Genomic DNA, 17,028 nt, shown 5'->3' with positions numbered 1-17,028 from the left:
ATCAATAGGTACTACTTCTGCAGGAAGGTCATGCTGGCCACATGATCTAGGAGGTGTCTATGGGCAATGCCAGCTCTTTGTCTTAGAAATGGAGATTCCCCCCCCCCCCCCCCCCCAATCTGATGCAACTAGACTTAATGTCACGGGAAAACTTTAATTTAGTCCTTTCTAACTAATAATGTGGCCTATTCTGTCCTAAATTAAAGGTTATTTAAATTAAAGTTTTCATCCGTTGTTTAACGGATGAAAACTTTAATTTAAATAACCTTTAATTTAGGACAGAATAGGTAAATATCCAAGGGTATATCAGAAGTTAGCTTCAGGTAAAAGCAGTGGCGCTGTGTTCGCATTTTAAAGGAAAGGATGAAGTGTTTTTCATCTATAATCACCAATCAGATGTGTTTCATGCAGAAATTTGGTCTTAAAACGTGTAAATATTTTCAGTCGCAATTGTTTTGAAGCTGATTAATACTGTTTACATTTGGTCCCCTAATATATTTGTTCTGCCCATAGAATCATAGAGTTGGAAGAGACATCATGGGCCATCCAGTCCAATCCCCTGCCAAGAAGCAGGAATATTGTATTCAAAGCACCCCTGACAGATGGCCATCCAGCCTGTTAAAAAGCCTCTATAGATGGAGCCTCCACCACACTTTGGGGTAGAGAGTTCCACTGCTGAACAGCTCTCACAGGAAGTTCTTCCTGATGTTCAGGTGGAATCTCCTTTCCTGTATTTGAAGCTATTGTGCCACATCCTAGTCTCCAGGGCAACAGAAAACAAACTTGCTCCTTCCTCCCTTTGACTTCCCTTCACATATTTCTACATGGCTCCTCTCAGACTTCTCTTCTGCAGGCTAAACATGCCCAGCTCTTTAAGCCACTCCTCATAGGCTTTGTTCTCCAGACCCTTGAACATTCTAGTCTCCCTCCTCTGGACACATTCCACCTTGTCAATATTTCTCTTCAATTGTGGTGCCCAGCAGTATCCTATGTCTAATCTAGCCCCACAAAACCCATAGCGCCCCTTTATGTTGTCAATATTTTTTAGTTGGTGTTACAGCATGATATTTACATTAATTCCATAAACAAATATTTCCTTTTTTGCATACTTTTATTCAAGAAATATCAATTTTTAAAATTTTCACATACAAATGTTTTTTTTGGCAGAGATTGTATTATCCCATTGACATTCTGAATAATTCACGATTTCCTTAAAACTTAAATTCCAGGTGATCAGAGCAAGGAGAGAGAAGGAAACTTTTCATCTGTCCCCATATAACTTATAGGACTATACCTGCCGTCATACTTTACCACTGGCAGGACCTATGGCAGCTGGAGTTCAAACAGTGGAGGAATGCAGGTTTCTCACTTCTCTGCCTTGTTGTGTGCAGAAGGGTTATAACAAGAATAGCAAAAGGTATGGCACATATTTTTAAGGCTTTCTTTCCTTACGAGAGGCATATTACAAGTCTTTTCTGACTAATAATGTGGCCATAAAACAACGGACCGGGACTAGACAGGGAGAGTAGACCTTGTATGCTGCATAGCCATGCCCATCACTATGTCTTATTTTCAGGTTATGGCTTACATTGTGCAAATGCTTCGAAATTGTTGTGGCTCAGTTTGATTCTGAGTCTGAAACTGAACCCTGTGGGTCTTGTGAGCCAGAGTTCCCTGAGAATTATGGGATTCAGATTTTTGTTGTGCCTGCTTCAGACAATGCAGCAGGGGAAACATCAAGTCAGTTCTCAGGGGAAAATAATGTCAGTGGGATAGATAACGGCCAGGTGGAGTTGTCTTCGCCTTCTCAGCCTTCCCATGGTGATCTAGCCCATCTGGACCAAGATAAAGAGAACCTTGAAGATAGTGAATTAATGAGCAGGCAAGAATGCTTAGAATTAAGGGTTCGGAGGAGCTCTCGCTTAGCTTGTAAGCGAGAGACCAAGTTGGCCAAGGGTCATTGCAATGCGTTCATGACTGCAAAGGGTATTTAGCTTTCTGGTTGACAAACGGGAGTTGTCAGTTCAATGTGGCTCTTTCCATGCAAAGTTCTATGGATTAACCTTGGCTTTAAGCAGCACGCTTTTGGCTTCCTGAATCTGGGATTTTGGGTCTTGTGTTTCACTGTTTTACCATGGACTCTTGTTTGATCACTGCCTAAAGGATTATGCTTATTGTTTTTGCCTTTGGATCTTGGGAACTGTGTTTTTGCATTTAAGCCTCTGTCCTGCTAGTGGAGCTTTTGCATTTCTTATTCTATGTTTTGACTTTGCTTTTTTCTCAATAAACTACAAAATCTACGGCTCTGGTGTGGTGGTGTTTGGGAGCAAGGTGAAACTACCCTGAGTTGCAACAGAAATCCTGCTACAGCTTATTTTATGGGTATGTCTTATTTTCTGAGAAACAGGGTATGGAGAAAATGAATAGAGGCAAGAGCTGCTTGGTACTAGGCTGCCCCCCTCCCCCATCTCCTGAGAGACTGGTGTTTACATCTGGAATGTTTTCATGGCCTTATTTCTTAGTCAATTAGGCACAGATATCTATATTGCGATATTACAAAAATGGTATCAATAAAAATAATTCAGAAACAATTTTAGTCTTTCTTTACAGCCCCAACTGGGTACTAAATTATTATTATACTGTAGCTCATGAAACGTACCATAACGGTAATTTGAACTTGAATTTACCACACCCAAACCCAGGATTCCAGCCATTAAGATCATCTGGGGAGGCCCTGCTCTTGATCCTGCCGTCGTTACAACTACATCTGGCGGGACGAGAGATAGGGCCTTCTCAGTGGTGGCCCCTCGGCTATGGAACACCCTCCCTAGGGATATTAGATCAGCCCTTTCCCTTTTAACACTCCGAAATAAAGCCAAGACTTGGCTTTGTGAGCAAGCGTTTACAGATACAATATAACAGACATAGAGAAAAAAAAGGGAACAACTGGATGATGCTACAGGATCATGCTTTTAACTAGGAGACTCAACTGATACATGTTTTTATTGATATTGATTGTTTTATTTGGTTTTATATTTAAATTAACCGTTTTAATTGTATTTTATGTCTTTGATGCTGACTATAAACCGCCCAGAGTCATCTGCGGGCTGAGAGGGGCAGTATATAAATATAGTAAATTAACTGCATAATTATCCAAAGGAAAAAAGTACAAATGTCTGGTATATATACATAACACAAGTCATCTCAGGCACAATGTCCTTGTTTCGGGGGAATCCTTCAGGTTGTGTTAATTTACAAATAGTCAGTAACAGTCATTTGATGTGTGGTTATTTTCTTCTTAAACCTGTGGTCTCAAAATCTTCTCGTATGTTGTTATGGATATATCGCTGTCTCTTTAATTACACTTGCTCGGTCTTGTTCCAATTCAAGGCTTTTCCATGCTACTTATCTTATAAACAAAACATAGGCACATACTGATAGTAACGGTAATTGATTAACCAGAACAGATATGTATAAACACCCCATATGTTCTACAAACCCTTAGTCTAGTATACCACACATCAAAAGACTGTTACACACCATTTGTAAATTAACATAACCTGAAGAAGGATTCCTCTGAAACAAGAACATTGTACGTGGAATTACTTGTTGTTGTGTTATGAATATATATGTCACATTGCTAGGGCTCTACCTTGTTTAGGTAGAGATGAATCAAACTCCCAGTTTTAACAAACAGTTTAATTAAAACAGCACTTACTTGCTGGCTGTTTTTATAGTCCAAAATATAAAACACAAAGATAACACTCAGCTACAGAATAAACAAAATCTGATAGCAAAAATAACTTCGTAGTCAAAAGGGTCCACTCCAATGGTCAAATGCCGAGAGTTCAATAAACAAAGTCCAGGTTTCAAGAGTCTATACCAGGGGTCCTCAAACCTTTGAAACAGAGGGCCAGGTCACAGTGCCTCAAACTGTTGGAGGGCCGGATTATAATTTGAAAAAAAGCATGAATGAATTCCTATGCAAATTGTACATACCTTATTTGTAGTACAAAAAACACTTAAAAGTAATATAATAATTAAAAATAACAATTTTAACAAATATAAACTTATTATTATTTAAATGGGAAGTGTGGGCCTGCTTTTGGCTGCTGAGGTAGGACTGTTGTTGTTATTGTGTGCTTTCAGACTTTGGTTGACCCTCAGTGAGAGCCGAGTAAATGACCTTGGAGGGCCGCATCCGGCCCCTGGGCCTTAGTTTGAAGATCCCTGGTCAAAAGCCGGTTCAAGGTTTCGGGTTACAAGATTACAGGACACAGGTCAGGATACCGAAAATCCAACAGACCTGGGGGGGAAACCACCAGCATCCACCACCAAAATGCAACAGATACTTTTCTCCCAAGGTTAGCTCCTTAAATCCAGTAACACCCAGCTGCAACCCAACTCCTGCACACCTCCACCCCTAATTGCTTTCACCCATGAACTCCCACTTACAGATCACCAAACCCTCTAGAACTAATACTCACATTAACCTTCTATCACCAACCACAATCAACTGCAGACCTCATATGACAATATACCAGACATTTGGACTTTTTTTCCTTTTGATATTTATGTAGGTTATGTTTCATGAGTTACAGAATAATAAATTAGTACCAAGTTGAGGCTGTAAAGAAAAACTAAAAATAGTTTTTTGAATTGTTCATTTTTATTGATACCATTTTTGTAATATCTTGTTTCTTAGTCGTCCTTGTTTATAATAACATAACCCTCTGGATTAGTTTCACTTACTGGTGCAAGGCAAGTATTAAAGTCTGCAAAAGAGGAATGGAGAGGACATCCTTCCTGCTTGCACTGAAGGATTGCTGTAAGGCCGCCATGTTCAAGGGTCTTAGGTGCAACAGCGTAAGATGAAGTGGGTTGCTCTCCAACATTCCTAGAGATCTCCCCAGCTCCAGATGTACCTGGATTGCCGACTACAAGTTTGTTGTAAGCTGAGTCAACAGCAGGACATTCACAGCTGGTGATATTACAGAAGAGGTCTGGTGAAGAATAGCTGTTAATGTTGAAGCCTCCTCTCTTTCTACCAGGTGGATCTTCAAGCTTCATTCCAGAAAGATGAACTTCTTGGTTTGCACTCCTGCTAGTTCTTTGCTCTAATTGTGTTGTTTCCTCTACAGGATACATCAGCTTGATTTTTAGTTTGTTGTTACAGAATAAGTCACAAGGGTCCTCTTCTCTGGATAAGTTACATCCTGTATGCATATTGCTGTGTTGGACAGTGTTACCTTTCAGTTCTTTGGGTTGGTCTGTAGGATCTGCTCCATAAATGCCGAGGCAGTTCATAGCACTGCAAACATTAGATTCATCTGTCTCTTGGGTTCTGTAATCATATAGGCGGTGGTTTCCCAGAGTGCCATTATTCAGTATTGCCAAGGCTTGTGGCCCACTAGCATCAGGAGACAGAAGAGTGGCCAACTGTGCCCCGTCGGCTGCTGGGCCCAGTCCTGTCTCAATGAACCCCGTGGCCCGAGTCTCATTGGCTGACGCTTTTGGAGACAGATCTGTGAGTTGGAGAGGCTTCTGCCCAATGACAATGTCACTGTATTTAATTAAGAAATCCTCACTGTCAGAGCTTTTGACACAAAAGTTTGAGGAAACATCTACACTTCTTTGGTTTGTGTTTGGCTCAGGAAAGTGTTTGGAAATAGCTGTTTGCAAATCTTCAGTAGGACATCTGTGAGAAACTTCACTTCTGAGCTCAGGATTCTCAGGCCTTTTGAGGGCCAGAGTGCTTTGAGTTAGGTATGTCTCCTGAGGACCATGGTCATCTTGTGCCTCACTTTCTCCTCTAGCAAACACATATTCTTTACTCTGGGTAGGCTGCTGCTTTTTATCAAGGTCCTCTCCAGGACTCCAGTGCTCTTGAGCTCGTTCCTGCCGCAGATCCCCCAAATCGCTGTCACTTGTGTCCTCAGCAACATCAAGATTTTCACACTCAATTCTGGCAAGGAACAGTTCAAATGCAATTTGTTCAGCTTCCTCCTGATTTAGCTTTCTAATTAATGTGAACTCTGTGGCCGTGGTTGCGACGTAGCCAATTTTTCCTAGTAATCTTTCCACAACCTCTTCTGGAAGAACAGATCGTACGTAGTAGACAAAGTTTCCTGTAAAAGTCTGGAGGGGAGGAAAAAGGAACATTAGGAACTTATGACAGCATAAGTTTTGGCTATATGGCTAATAACATATCAGCCTTTATTTAATAATAATAATAATAATAATACTTTATTATTCCCCGCCACCATCTCCCCAAGGGACTCGGAGCGGTTTACATGAGGCCAAGCCCAACAACACATCAATAAAACAAGAAAGCATAAACAAAAACAATACAATGCAATAAATTAATATAAACCACATATAAACAATAAGCAATAAACAATAACACACAAGGATTTAAAAACTTATGGCTGGGCCAAATGTAATAGTTTAAAATTTAAAAAATAAATGCTGGGCATGAACAAGGTAGGATATATCTGGTAGGAGGGTTTTAAAAGAAGTGAGGGGAGCGCAGTCCAACCCAATCCAAAAGTTAAAGTGCATTCTGAGGACATATTGCAGGGAATTATTTTCCTTATTTTGGGAAGGTACACTGGAACAGCCACATTTTCAGGCTCCTCCTAAAGACTGCCAATGTTGGGGCATGCCTGATGTCCTTGGGAAGTGAGTTCCAGAGTCAGGGGGCCACCACCTAGAAGGCCCTCTCCCTCGTCCCCACTAATCGCACCTGCGAGGGAGGCAGGAACCAGAGCAGGGCCTCTCCAGATGATCGAAGAGATCGTGTGGGTTTGTACACAGATATGCGATCACGCAGGTAGGTGGGTCCCAAACCGTTCAGGGCTTTGTAGGTAAGAACCTGCACTTTGAATTGGAACCGGAAAATAAACGGCAGCCAATGTAGCTCCTTATTTATGTTGGAATTCAACCCCATACTGCCCAAGTCTCAAGTCCTCAATGAGGAAAGGTTTAATTAGTTCAGAATAGACCAGAGATGGGGAAACCCAAGCCTGAGGGCCAGACGCGGCCCCTTTGGCTCTTTTCTCGGGCCCTTCTCTTTCTCACTATTCTATTCTTCCTTCTCTCTTTCTTTCCTCCTTCCCTCCCTCTTTCTCCTTGCCTTCCCTTCCTTTCTACCCTTTCATCCTTCTCTTTTGTCTTTCCTTCCTTCTCTCTTTCCTCCCTCCCTCCTTCCCTCTCTTCCCTTCCTCCTTCCACCCTTCCCTTCCTCTCTTTTGTCCTTCCTTCCTTCCTTCCTTCCTTCCTTCCTTCCTTCCTTCCTTCCTTCCTTCTTTTTCTCTTTCCTTCTGGTAGCAGGTAGTGCTAGCATGTGATCCCCCTAGTTGTAAAGTTTTTCCATGCCTGGTATAGACTGAGGGAATTCCCTTCCACCATGTCTCCTGTATGACAGTTGGAATGTATCTAATTTCTTCTCTCCTCTCTGTTTCTGCTCTCTTTTGATTGTTTAACATGAATAATTTTCTACTGCAAGCCTTTTTGAATCTGCCTTCTTACACTTTAGTATGGAGAGCATGTGCTGTGTGCTTTAAGATCTCTCTCTGTGTGTTTTAAGATCTTTCTCTGTTTGTGTGTCAAGAGGGATGTAGTGATTGAGTTTTTCCCTCTTGAAACCTTAGAAGAGATGGGTGTATCCCCCAAACTTTTATATCCCTGCAAGGTGGACCAAGTTGAGAAAGCATGGGACTGCCCTGCCCACATCATGAGGTTCGTGATTAAGTGGAGACTCGGAGCTGGAATTTCCCAGTCCTACGTGTCAACCACACCCCCATACTGACTTCCTATCTAAATGACAACCAGTTAGAAAGGTATGCTGTTATTATTCTCTAAAATGTAGCAAGCATGTCCAATCATGATATCCATAAAATTATCAAAGGAAAGTTGAAGGAAGGCACAGGTGTCACTTGAAATCCTTATCTTCCAGAACTTCATATCTATCTATCTATCTATCTATCTATCTATCTATCTACCTACCTATTATTTACAGCATCTATCTATCTATCTATCTATCTATCTATCTATCTATCTATCTATCTATCTATCTATCTATCTATCTATCTATTATTGACAGCATTTTTACCCCACCCTTCTCAACTCTTGGGGGTTGTTTTCTCTTTCTCTTTTTGTCAATAGCTCTCTGCCCTTTCTGACCAGAGATAGAAGGCCTGCAGTTAATTAACCAAAATTAGAAGACTTGTAGTTAATTATTAAGAAACTTCAAAATCCAAGCCCACTGCATGTACCGTATATACTCGAGTATAAGCCAACCCGAATATAAACCGAGGCACCTAATTTTACCACGAAAAACTGAGAAAACGGATTGACTCGAGTATAAGCCGAGGGTGGGAAATGCAGCAGCTAAGGTAAATTTTGAAATAAAAATAGATACCAATTAAATTACATTAATTGAGGAATCAGTAGGTCATATATTTTTGAATATTTACAAAAATGGTAATTTAAGATAAGACTGTCCAACTCTGATTAAATGATTATTTACCTTCTTCAATGTAAATGTGCTTACGTATCCTTCCAATAATAATAAGGAGAGTAACATAACAAATGTAATAATAATAAAAAAGAGTAAAATAATGTAGCAATAACATACAGTAAAATAATAAATGTATAATAATAGAGTAAAATGATAAATGTAATAATAATAATAAAAAATAGAATAAAATAATAAATGAAATGATAATAATAATAATGATAACAGAGTAAAAAAAATTTTTTGTCGTGTCAGGAGCGACTTGAGAAACTGTAAGTCGCTTCTGGTGTGAGAAAATTGGCCGTCTGCAAGGACGTTGCCCAGGGGATCCCTGACGATTTGATGTTTTTATTATCCTTCTGGGAGGCTTCTCTCATGTCCCCGCATGAGGAGCTGGAGTTGATAGAGGGAGCTCATTCGCCTCTCCCCAGATTCGAACCTGCGACCTGTCGGTCTTCAGTCCTGCCGGCACAGGGGTTTAACCCACTGCGCCACCGGGGGCTCCAGTAAAATAATAAATAACCTTGACTCGAGTATAAGCCTAGGGGGACTTTTTCAGTGAAAGAAGCCCTTCAAATGGGCATTTTTTAACCGCTTAATAGCTGCTATCTCATAAAAGCAAAAAAAGGGTGGGGAGAGAAAAAAGTGTGATTATTAACCAATGAAATACAATACTTCACTTCAATTTCATTGTTGCTTTAGTAATTGATCCTCCTCCTTTTAATATGCTGTATATACTCGAGTATAAGCCTAGTTTTTCAGTCCTTTTTTTAGGCTGAAAAAGTCTCCCCCGGCTTATACTCGAGTCAATGTTATTTATTATTTTACTTTGTTGTTATTGTTATTACATTTATTGTTTTATTATTGTTGTTGTTATTACATTTATTATTTTACTCTATTTTATAATGTTATTGTTACATTTATTATTTTACTCTATTATTACTGTTATTATTACATTCCATTATTTTACTCTATTATCATTATTATTATTATTTTACTCTATTTATTATTATTGGAGGACATGTAAGCATATTTACATTGAAGAAGGTTAGAATACTGGTTTAATCAGAGTTGGGAAGTCTTATCTTGAATTACAGTTTTATGTAAATATTCAAAAACACTTAACCTACTGATGCCTAAATTAAAATAATTTTATTGGTATCTATTTTTACTTTGAAATTGACCAGTAGCGGCTGCATTTCCCACCCTCGGCTTATATTCAAGTCAATCCATTTTCCCAGTTTTTTGTGGTAAAATTAGGTGCCTTGGCTTATATTTGGGTTGGCTTATACTCGATTATATACGGTACATGTAAATACATGAACTCAGTGATTGCGCCATTGTTGGGCCTGGAGCACAGGCTCTCATTTAAGTAATCACTTGCTTCCGGAATAATTGTTGACCTTCTAACCAAGTTCAAAAACAAGCTGCCCCTCTTCAATGGGGAAGCTCCAACCTGACTGGCAACATGTGGGTGGCAAAAGTTATGGGTTTGGTGTAACTGAATGGTATTTTAATTAGTTATTGATTAGTTAATAGTTATTGACTGGCAACTATTTCATGACAAAAGGGATTGATTGGGCGTTTGTTATCGGCTGGAGCTGTCTTCATAGACCTGTCAGCGGTTTATGATACTGTAAACCACCGCCTCTTCCTGAGAAAAATGTATAATATCACAAAGGACTACCACCTCACCTGCCTCATAGGAAATCTGCTACAAAACAGGAGCTTTTTTTTTGAGTTCCAGGGCCAGAGAAGCAGATGGTGGAAACAGAAGATCGGCCTGCCTCAGGGGAGCGTGCTTGCTCCATCCATGTTCAACATTCACACAAATGACCAGCCACTGCCAGAAGGGACAGAGAGCTTTATCTATGCTGACGATCATACCATCACTGCTCAAGCAGGGAGATTTGAGATGGTTGAACAGAAGCTCTCTGAAGCTAGAGGTGCTCTTACTGCCTATTACAGGGAAAACCAGCTGATCCCTAATCCATCTAAAACACAGACATGTGCTTTTCACCTTAAGAACAGACAAGCATCCCGAGCTCTGAGGATTACCTGGGAAGGAATCCCACTGGAGCATTGCAACACACCCAAATACCTGGGAGTCACTCTGGACCATGCTCCGACCTATAAGAAGCACTGCCTGAATATCAAACAAAAAGTAGGTGCTAGAAACGATATCATACAAAAGCTGACGGGCACAACCTGGGGATCACAACCAGACACAGTGAAGACATCTGCCCTTGCGTTATGCTACTCTGCTGCTGAGTACGCATGCCCAGTGTGGAACACATCTCACCACGCTAAAACAGATGTGACTCTTAATGAGAAATGCTGCATTATCACGGGGTGTCTGCGCCCTACACCACTGGAGAAATTACACTGCTTAGCCGGTATTGCACCACCTGACATCTGCCAGGGAGTAGCAGCCAATAGTGAAAGGACCAAGGCAGAGACATCTCCAGCTCATCCCTTGTTTGCATATCAGCCAGCACAACAATGACTTAAATCAAGAAATAGTTTTCTAAGATCTACAGAGACAGTCGCTGGAACACCTCTGCAAGCGAGAGTCCAAAAGTGGCAGGCTCAAACCCAGAACCGCAATCAATGGCTGATACCAAATGTGAGACACACAGAAAACTGGGCGACTTGGAAGGCCTGAACAGACTGCACTCTGGCACCATGAGATGCAGAGCCAACCTTAAGAAATGGGGCTACAAAGTTGAATCCACGACATGCGAGTGTGGAGAAGAGCAAACCACTGACCCACTGCTGCAATGCAACCTGAGCCCTGCCACATTATTATTATTATTATTATTATTATTATTATTATTATTATTTATTAACTTTATTTGTACCCCGCTAACATCTCCCGAAGGACTCGATGCGGCTTACAAGGCCTCGGCCTCAATAAAACAACAATATACATAAACCATAAAGCAAATCAAAACAATTAAAGCAATAACAGTAAACAGTAGAACAATACACCATAAAACAATAAAACTAAGGCCGGGCCAAGTGTAAATGGGTACAGATTAAAAGTGCCGAGTTTTTATTTCTCGTGTCAGGGCAGCCAGTCAGCCAGCAACCAGCATGCAAGCAAGCAAGCAAAGTGCTGAGTGTGACAGCTGAAATATAAGGATTTTTGGATAGGTGCAACGTGCTGACAATCTTAGGTCTCTAGTAAAGTGCTTCTGGGACGTGTTGCTGGAGTTTCCTATTCTGGAAAGGCACACCGGAATAGCCAAGTCTTCAAGTTCTTCCTAAAGACTGTCAATGTGGGAGCCTGTCTAATGTCCTTGGGGAGGGCGTTCCAGAGTGGGGGGGCTACCACAGAGAAGGCCCTGTCCCTTGTCCCCACCAAACGTGCCTGCAACGCAGGTGGAATCATGAGCAGGGCCTCTCCGGATGAACAAAGGGAGCGTGCAGGTTCATAAATGGAGATGTGGTCACGCAGGTAGGCACGTCCCAAACCATTTAGGGCTTTGTAGGTGATCACCTGCACCTTGAATTGGGACCAGAAAATGAAGGGCAGCCAATGGAGCTCCTTAAACAGGAGGGTTGACCTCTCTCAGTAAGGAGCACCAGTTAACATCCTGGCCGCCACCTGTTGAACTAACTGAAATTTCCGAGCCGTTTTCAAGGGCAGCCCCACGTAGAGCGCATTGCAGTAGTCCAATCTAGAGATGACCAAGGCATGGACCACCCCGGCCAGATCAGACTTTGCGCGGTATGGTCGCAGTTGGCGCACGAGTCTCAGTTGTGCAAAAGCCCTCCCGGACACCGACGCCTGAGCCTCAAGCGTAAGAGATGAATCCAAGAGGACATGCATGATGGAGGACCTCCTTGCGGCAACACCAGAGGCATTTCAAGTGGCCAGATACTGTTCAACGGACATTAAATCAACTACCAAGCCTGCAAACTTTGTGTTTTGTGTCTGTTTATTTTGTTCTGTTAGAAATGTAATACAATTGTCTGGTTGCCCCTGACACGATAGACAAGATAGATAAATAAATGGGGGAAGCTCCAACCAGATTGGCAACATGTGGGTGGCAAAAGTCATGGGTTTGGTGTTATTGAATTGCATTTTTAATGGCCAAAGTTATGGATTAGTTATTGACTGGCAACTTTTTTCATGACCAAAGGGATTGTTATGGGCTGGTAACTTGTGGATGGGAAAAGTGACTGTTGCTGAGCTGGAAGTTTGGCCTGGCGACCCCTCTTGTGGGAGACTCTTCTTCCCTTGGTGTCTGACCTTGAGGGCGCGGGCCTCCTTCCTCCAGGGCGCCAGGGCGAGGTGGACGCAGAGCAGCTCCAGGAAGCCCAGGGCGGGCGCCAGCCTCGCCTCCTTCCCGGCCAGGCCGCCCAGCCCCAGGGTCCTCTTGGCCGGCCCGGGAAGGAGGCGCCTGCCTCGCTCCCGCAGCGTCGCCTCCTCGCAGAGGGACAGCCGCCCTTCCAGCCAGTGCGCCCGGTAGAAGGACACCAGGTCCCGGCACAGCAGGGCGGCCTCGGGGCCCCACGGGACAAGCATCCTCCCTTCTCTTCCGCCTCTTCTTCCCACCTGAGGGAAACTCCACAGACACTTGGTGGGCGGGGAAGAAAGGCCGCCCCGCCGCCTCTGATTGGCCCACGCCCTTCGGGGCCGGCGTTCCTGTGGCCCAGCCGCGTGTCAGTCAAAGCAGGGGCGGGACTTGACTTTGCTCCCTGCCAGAACCAGGAAGGGACTCCAGAGAAGTGAAAGTGAAACAAAAGGCGGCCCTCAAGGCAACGCTATGACCTCCTTCCCGCATCAAAATCTGGCTACCAATATTTAAAAAACTAAAATAATAACAGTAAATAAAGAACAATACTCAAACACAGGGGAACTCCAGACAAGAAACCATCAGGGACAGCTCATCACCTCTCAACAAAGGATCCCCCCCCCCCAGTAAGAATCATAGAATCAAAGAGTTGGAAGAGACCTCATGGGCCATCCAGTCCAACCCCATTCTGCCAAGAAGCAGGAATCTTGCATTCTAATCACCCCTGACAGATGGCCATCCAGCCTCTGTTTAAAAGCTTCCAAAGAAGGAGCCTCCATCACACTCCGGGGCAGAGAGTTTCACTGCTGAACGGCTCTCATCAGGCCCGTAGCCAGGATTTCGTTTCGGGGGGGGGGCTGAATTTTTTTTCAGGGGGGGATTCGGGGGGGGCTGAGTTTCGGGGGGGGGGCTGAGTCTGAGTGAAAGAGGGGCTAGCCTAGCAAACCTTTTGTATCGTTACCCCAATACCCCCATGCATATGGGATATATTGAGTATGGTGATCAGATCATGATATGAATAAACATAACAGTTTAAATAATGCACCAGTAAGGCCTTTTCGCGAACCACCATGAAAATTTCGGGGGGGGGGGGGCTGAAGCCCCCCGAGCCCCCCCCCTGGCTACATGCCTGGCTCTCATAGTCAGGAAGTTCTTCCTCATGTTCAGATGGAATCTCCTCTCTTGTAGTTTGAAGCCATTGTTCCGCGTCCTGGTCTCCAAGGAAGCAGAAAACAAGCTTGCTCCCTCCTCCCTGTGGCTTCCTCCCACATATTTATACATGGCTATCATATCTCCTCTCAGCCTTCTCTTCTTCAGGCTAAACATGCCCAGCTCCTTAAGCCGTTCCTCATAGGGCTTGTTGTCCAGACCCTTGATCATTTTGTATGTTGGAAGATAGAATTTGATAGAATTTGATATGATGCTAAAGTGACACAGAGAATGATGTCAATGTATGTAAAAGCATGTTCTTTGTTTGCCTACAATTGGAGGGTATAAAAGCCATAGTCAACGCCTATATCGGTGCTCTGGTGCTTTTGGACATAGCTCCACTCCAGAGTCCTAGCTGGAAATAAAAGCGTGCTTTTTCGGACCTCCGGAACTCTCTTTGTCACTTTTCCTCAAACCTTCTCCTTGCCATTTCACCTTAAGTATAAACGTGATTGACTGTATAACTATGAGATTTCATTTTGAGCTGGGATCAGTGACATAATTTTGTTGTGATCCCGTATTATTACTTGGGTGCCACATATCAGTTATCAGATGAATGGATTCCATTGAATGCTGTTTATAAATGTCAACAGCTCTGCTTACGAGAATTCAAAGCATGTCTCTCAATCTGCATGTGGCGTTTAGCAACATTATTTATGAAGATCATAATTTCCTTTAAAAGTCATTATGCACTTGTCCTTCAAGAGCACTGCGATGCTTTCTGTAAACACATCTGGCCACGAAAAAAGCAGGAGAGTGTTCTGGATTGGAAGGATTTGCCTAAATGAAAATCATTGCTCTGAAAGAAAACAGCAAGACTCACAGACATATCCAACTCCATCAAGTATTTCCAGATGGAGAGATTGTGATTGCCGGTATGTCTGGGGGTGCACCAGCGTTTCTCAACCTTCCTAATGCCGCGGCCCTTTAATACAGTTCCTCGTGTCATGTTGACCCCCAACCACAACATTATTTCCGTTGCTACTTCATAACTGTAATTTTGCTACTTCTACGAATCGCAATGTAAATATCTGATATGCAGGGTGTATTTTTATTCACTGGACCAAATTTGGCACAAACACCCGATAGTCCCAAATTTGATTGCTGGTGGGGTAGGAGGGGATTGATTTTGTAATTTGGGAGTTGTAGTTGCAGGGATTTATAGTTAATCTACAATCAAAGAACATTTTGAACTCCACCAATGATGGAATTGAACCAAACTTGGCACACAGAACTCCTATGACTGAGGAGAACTCCAGTATTGAGAATACTGGAAGGGTTTGATGGGCATTGACCTTGAGTTTTGCAGTTGTAGTTCACCTACATGGATTCAAACAATGATGGATCTGGACCAAACTTGGCATGAATACTCAATATGCCCAAATGTGAACACCAGTGGCGTTTGGGAAAATAGACCTTGACATTTGGGAGTTGTAGTTGCTAGGATTTATAGTTCACCTACAATCAAACAGCATTCTGAACCACACCAACAATAAAATTGGGCCAAACTTCCCACACAGAACTTCCAAGAACGACAGAAAATACTGTGTCTTTGGTGACCTCCTCTGACATCCCCTTGCGACCCTCCCCCCCAGAGGTCCCGACTCCCAGGTTGAGAAACGCTGATCTACACTATGCTATGAAGTCCTGGGAGCTGTCATTTTACAAGGCCTTTCTCTCTCTCTGCTAAAGAGTGCAGAGACCTCACCAAACTACACTCACCTTCTCAAATTTTGGTCACACTGCGAACACATATGTATCCTTGTGATGAACACACACCTTGGAGACCTCTTCTTCTGGAGCCAAGGCACGTCCTCGTGCATCTTTTGGATCCTCATAAAAGATCCTTTCAAAATGATGGTCAAATCGTGGAATGTATCTATACCCATAGACTAATCTTATGAGAGAAACAACATAGAATCATAGGCCCCATCTACATTGCCATATAAAATCCAGACCATCTGTTTTGAACTGGATTATATAGCAGATAATTTGGATTGTCTGCTTTGATATAGTAGAGTAGATCCAGCCATAGAATAGAAAGAGGCCACATGGGCCATCCAGGCCAACCCCTTGCCATGTAGGAAAAGGACAAAGTTCCCCTGAAAGATGGGCATCCAGCCTCTGTTTAAAAGCCTCTAAGTCAGTGGTTCTCAACCTGTGGGTCCCCAGGTGTTTTGGCCTACAACTCCCAGAAATCCCAGCCTGTTTACCAGCTGTTAAAATTTCTGGGAGTTGAAGGCCAAAACATCTGGATACCCAGAGGTTGAGTGGAAAGGGCTTCCACCAGACTCCGAAGCAGAGTTCCACTCTTGAATAGCTTTCACAATTGGGAGGTTCCTCCTAAAGTTCAGGTGGAAATGCTCCATTGAGTTGTAGTTTTCAGGACAGCAGAAAACAAGCCTATTCCTTAGGATAATGTAGTGAATCTTACCTAGTAGGCCAGAATGGAAGCCTGGATAACAGTATGGCAAACCTCCATTTTGAGAGTGTAAGCCAGGGAAGCAGCCATCTTGAGTGAGGATAGGTAAAAGATGGGAGGAGTTTGAGGTCTCCTGGGATTGGCTAGAGCAGATGGGAGGAGTCAAGTCTTAGGAGGGAAAAAATTTCAGCGTCTGTGGAGATGAGAACTGGGAGCTGGTGGGAGAAGTGTTTTTGAAACTGGGTTTTCTGTGAGAGAGAGTCTGTGCCAGTCAGGGCTGATTAGCTGACAGAAAAGGCCAGACAGCAACTTGATTTCTTGTGGGAGATAACACAAGAGATTAACTCTCTAGACTGAGTTAGTTAGCAGGAAGGACTCTGGGAAGAGTTAGCTGATAACTTAGGGGACCACCTAGGATAGGTTAGTCAGAAACTCATTACTATTTCTCTGAAGTAGAGTGAGGGATTTTTGTTACTAGCAGCTAGATCTGTTTGATTAGCTCTGTGCGTAACTAAGTGAAGAAACTTATTCCAGCAACCAGCAAGCTATTGTACTTTTTGTAACAAGTCAAGCAT

General features: G+C 42.8%; 1 protein-coding gene across 1 annotated transcript; it reads right to left on the bottom strand.

Annotated features, from left to right (window-relative positions):
- Positions 1-1,108: 1,108 nt before the first annotated feature.
- Positions 1,109-13,124, bottom strand: LOC132783191 (spermatogenesis-associated protein 2-like). Its single transcript, XM_060788281.2, has 2 exons — positions 12,777-13,124; positions 1,109-6,138 (listed from the first exon to the last, which is right to left on the bottom strand). The coding sequence occupies exons 1-2, from the start codon at positions 13,050-13,052 to the stop codon at positions 4,702-4,704; spliced, it is 1,713 nt and encodes a 570-aa protein (XP_060644264.2). The 5' UTR covers positions 13,053-13,124; the 3' UTR covers positions 1,109-4,701.
- Between the last annotated feature and the right edge of the window lie 3,904 nt (positions 13,125-17,028).

Source organism: Anolis sagrei, chromosome 8, assembly GCF_037176765.1.
Source record: "Anolis sagrei isolate rAnoSag1 chromosome 8, rAnoSag1.mat, whole genome shotgun sequence".
Classification (NCBI taxonomy): Eukaryota; Metazoa; Chordata; class Lepidosauria; order Squamata; family Dactyloidae; genus Anolis; species Anolis sagrei.
Note: the sequence above shows the minus strand (reverse complement) of the source record. Positions and strands in the feature narration are given on the sequence as shown.

Excerpts from the sequence above, each read along its gene's own strand:
- LOC132783191 (XM_060788281.2), bottom strand. The coding sequence starts at position 13,052 with ATGCTTGTCCCGTGGGGCCCCGAGGCCGCCCTGCTGTGCCGGGACCTG. Across the intron at positions 6,139-12,776 it reads AGGAGGCCCGCGCCCTCAAG|ACTTTTACAGGAAACTTTGT; the intron begins GTCAGACACCAA and ends CCTCCCCTCCAG.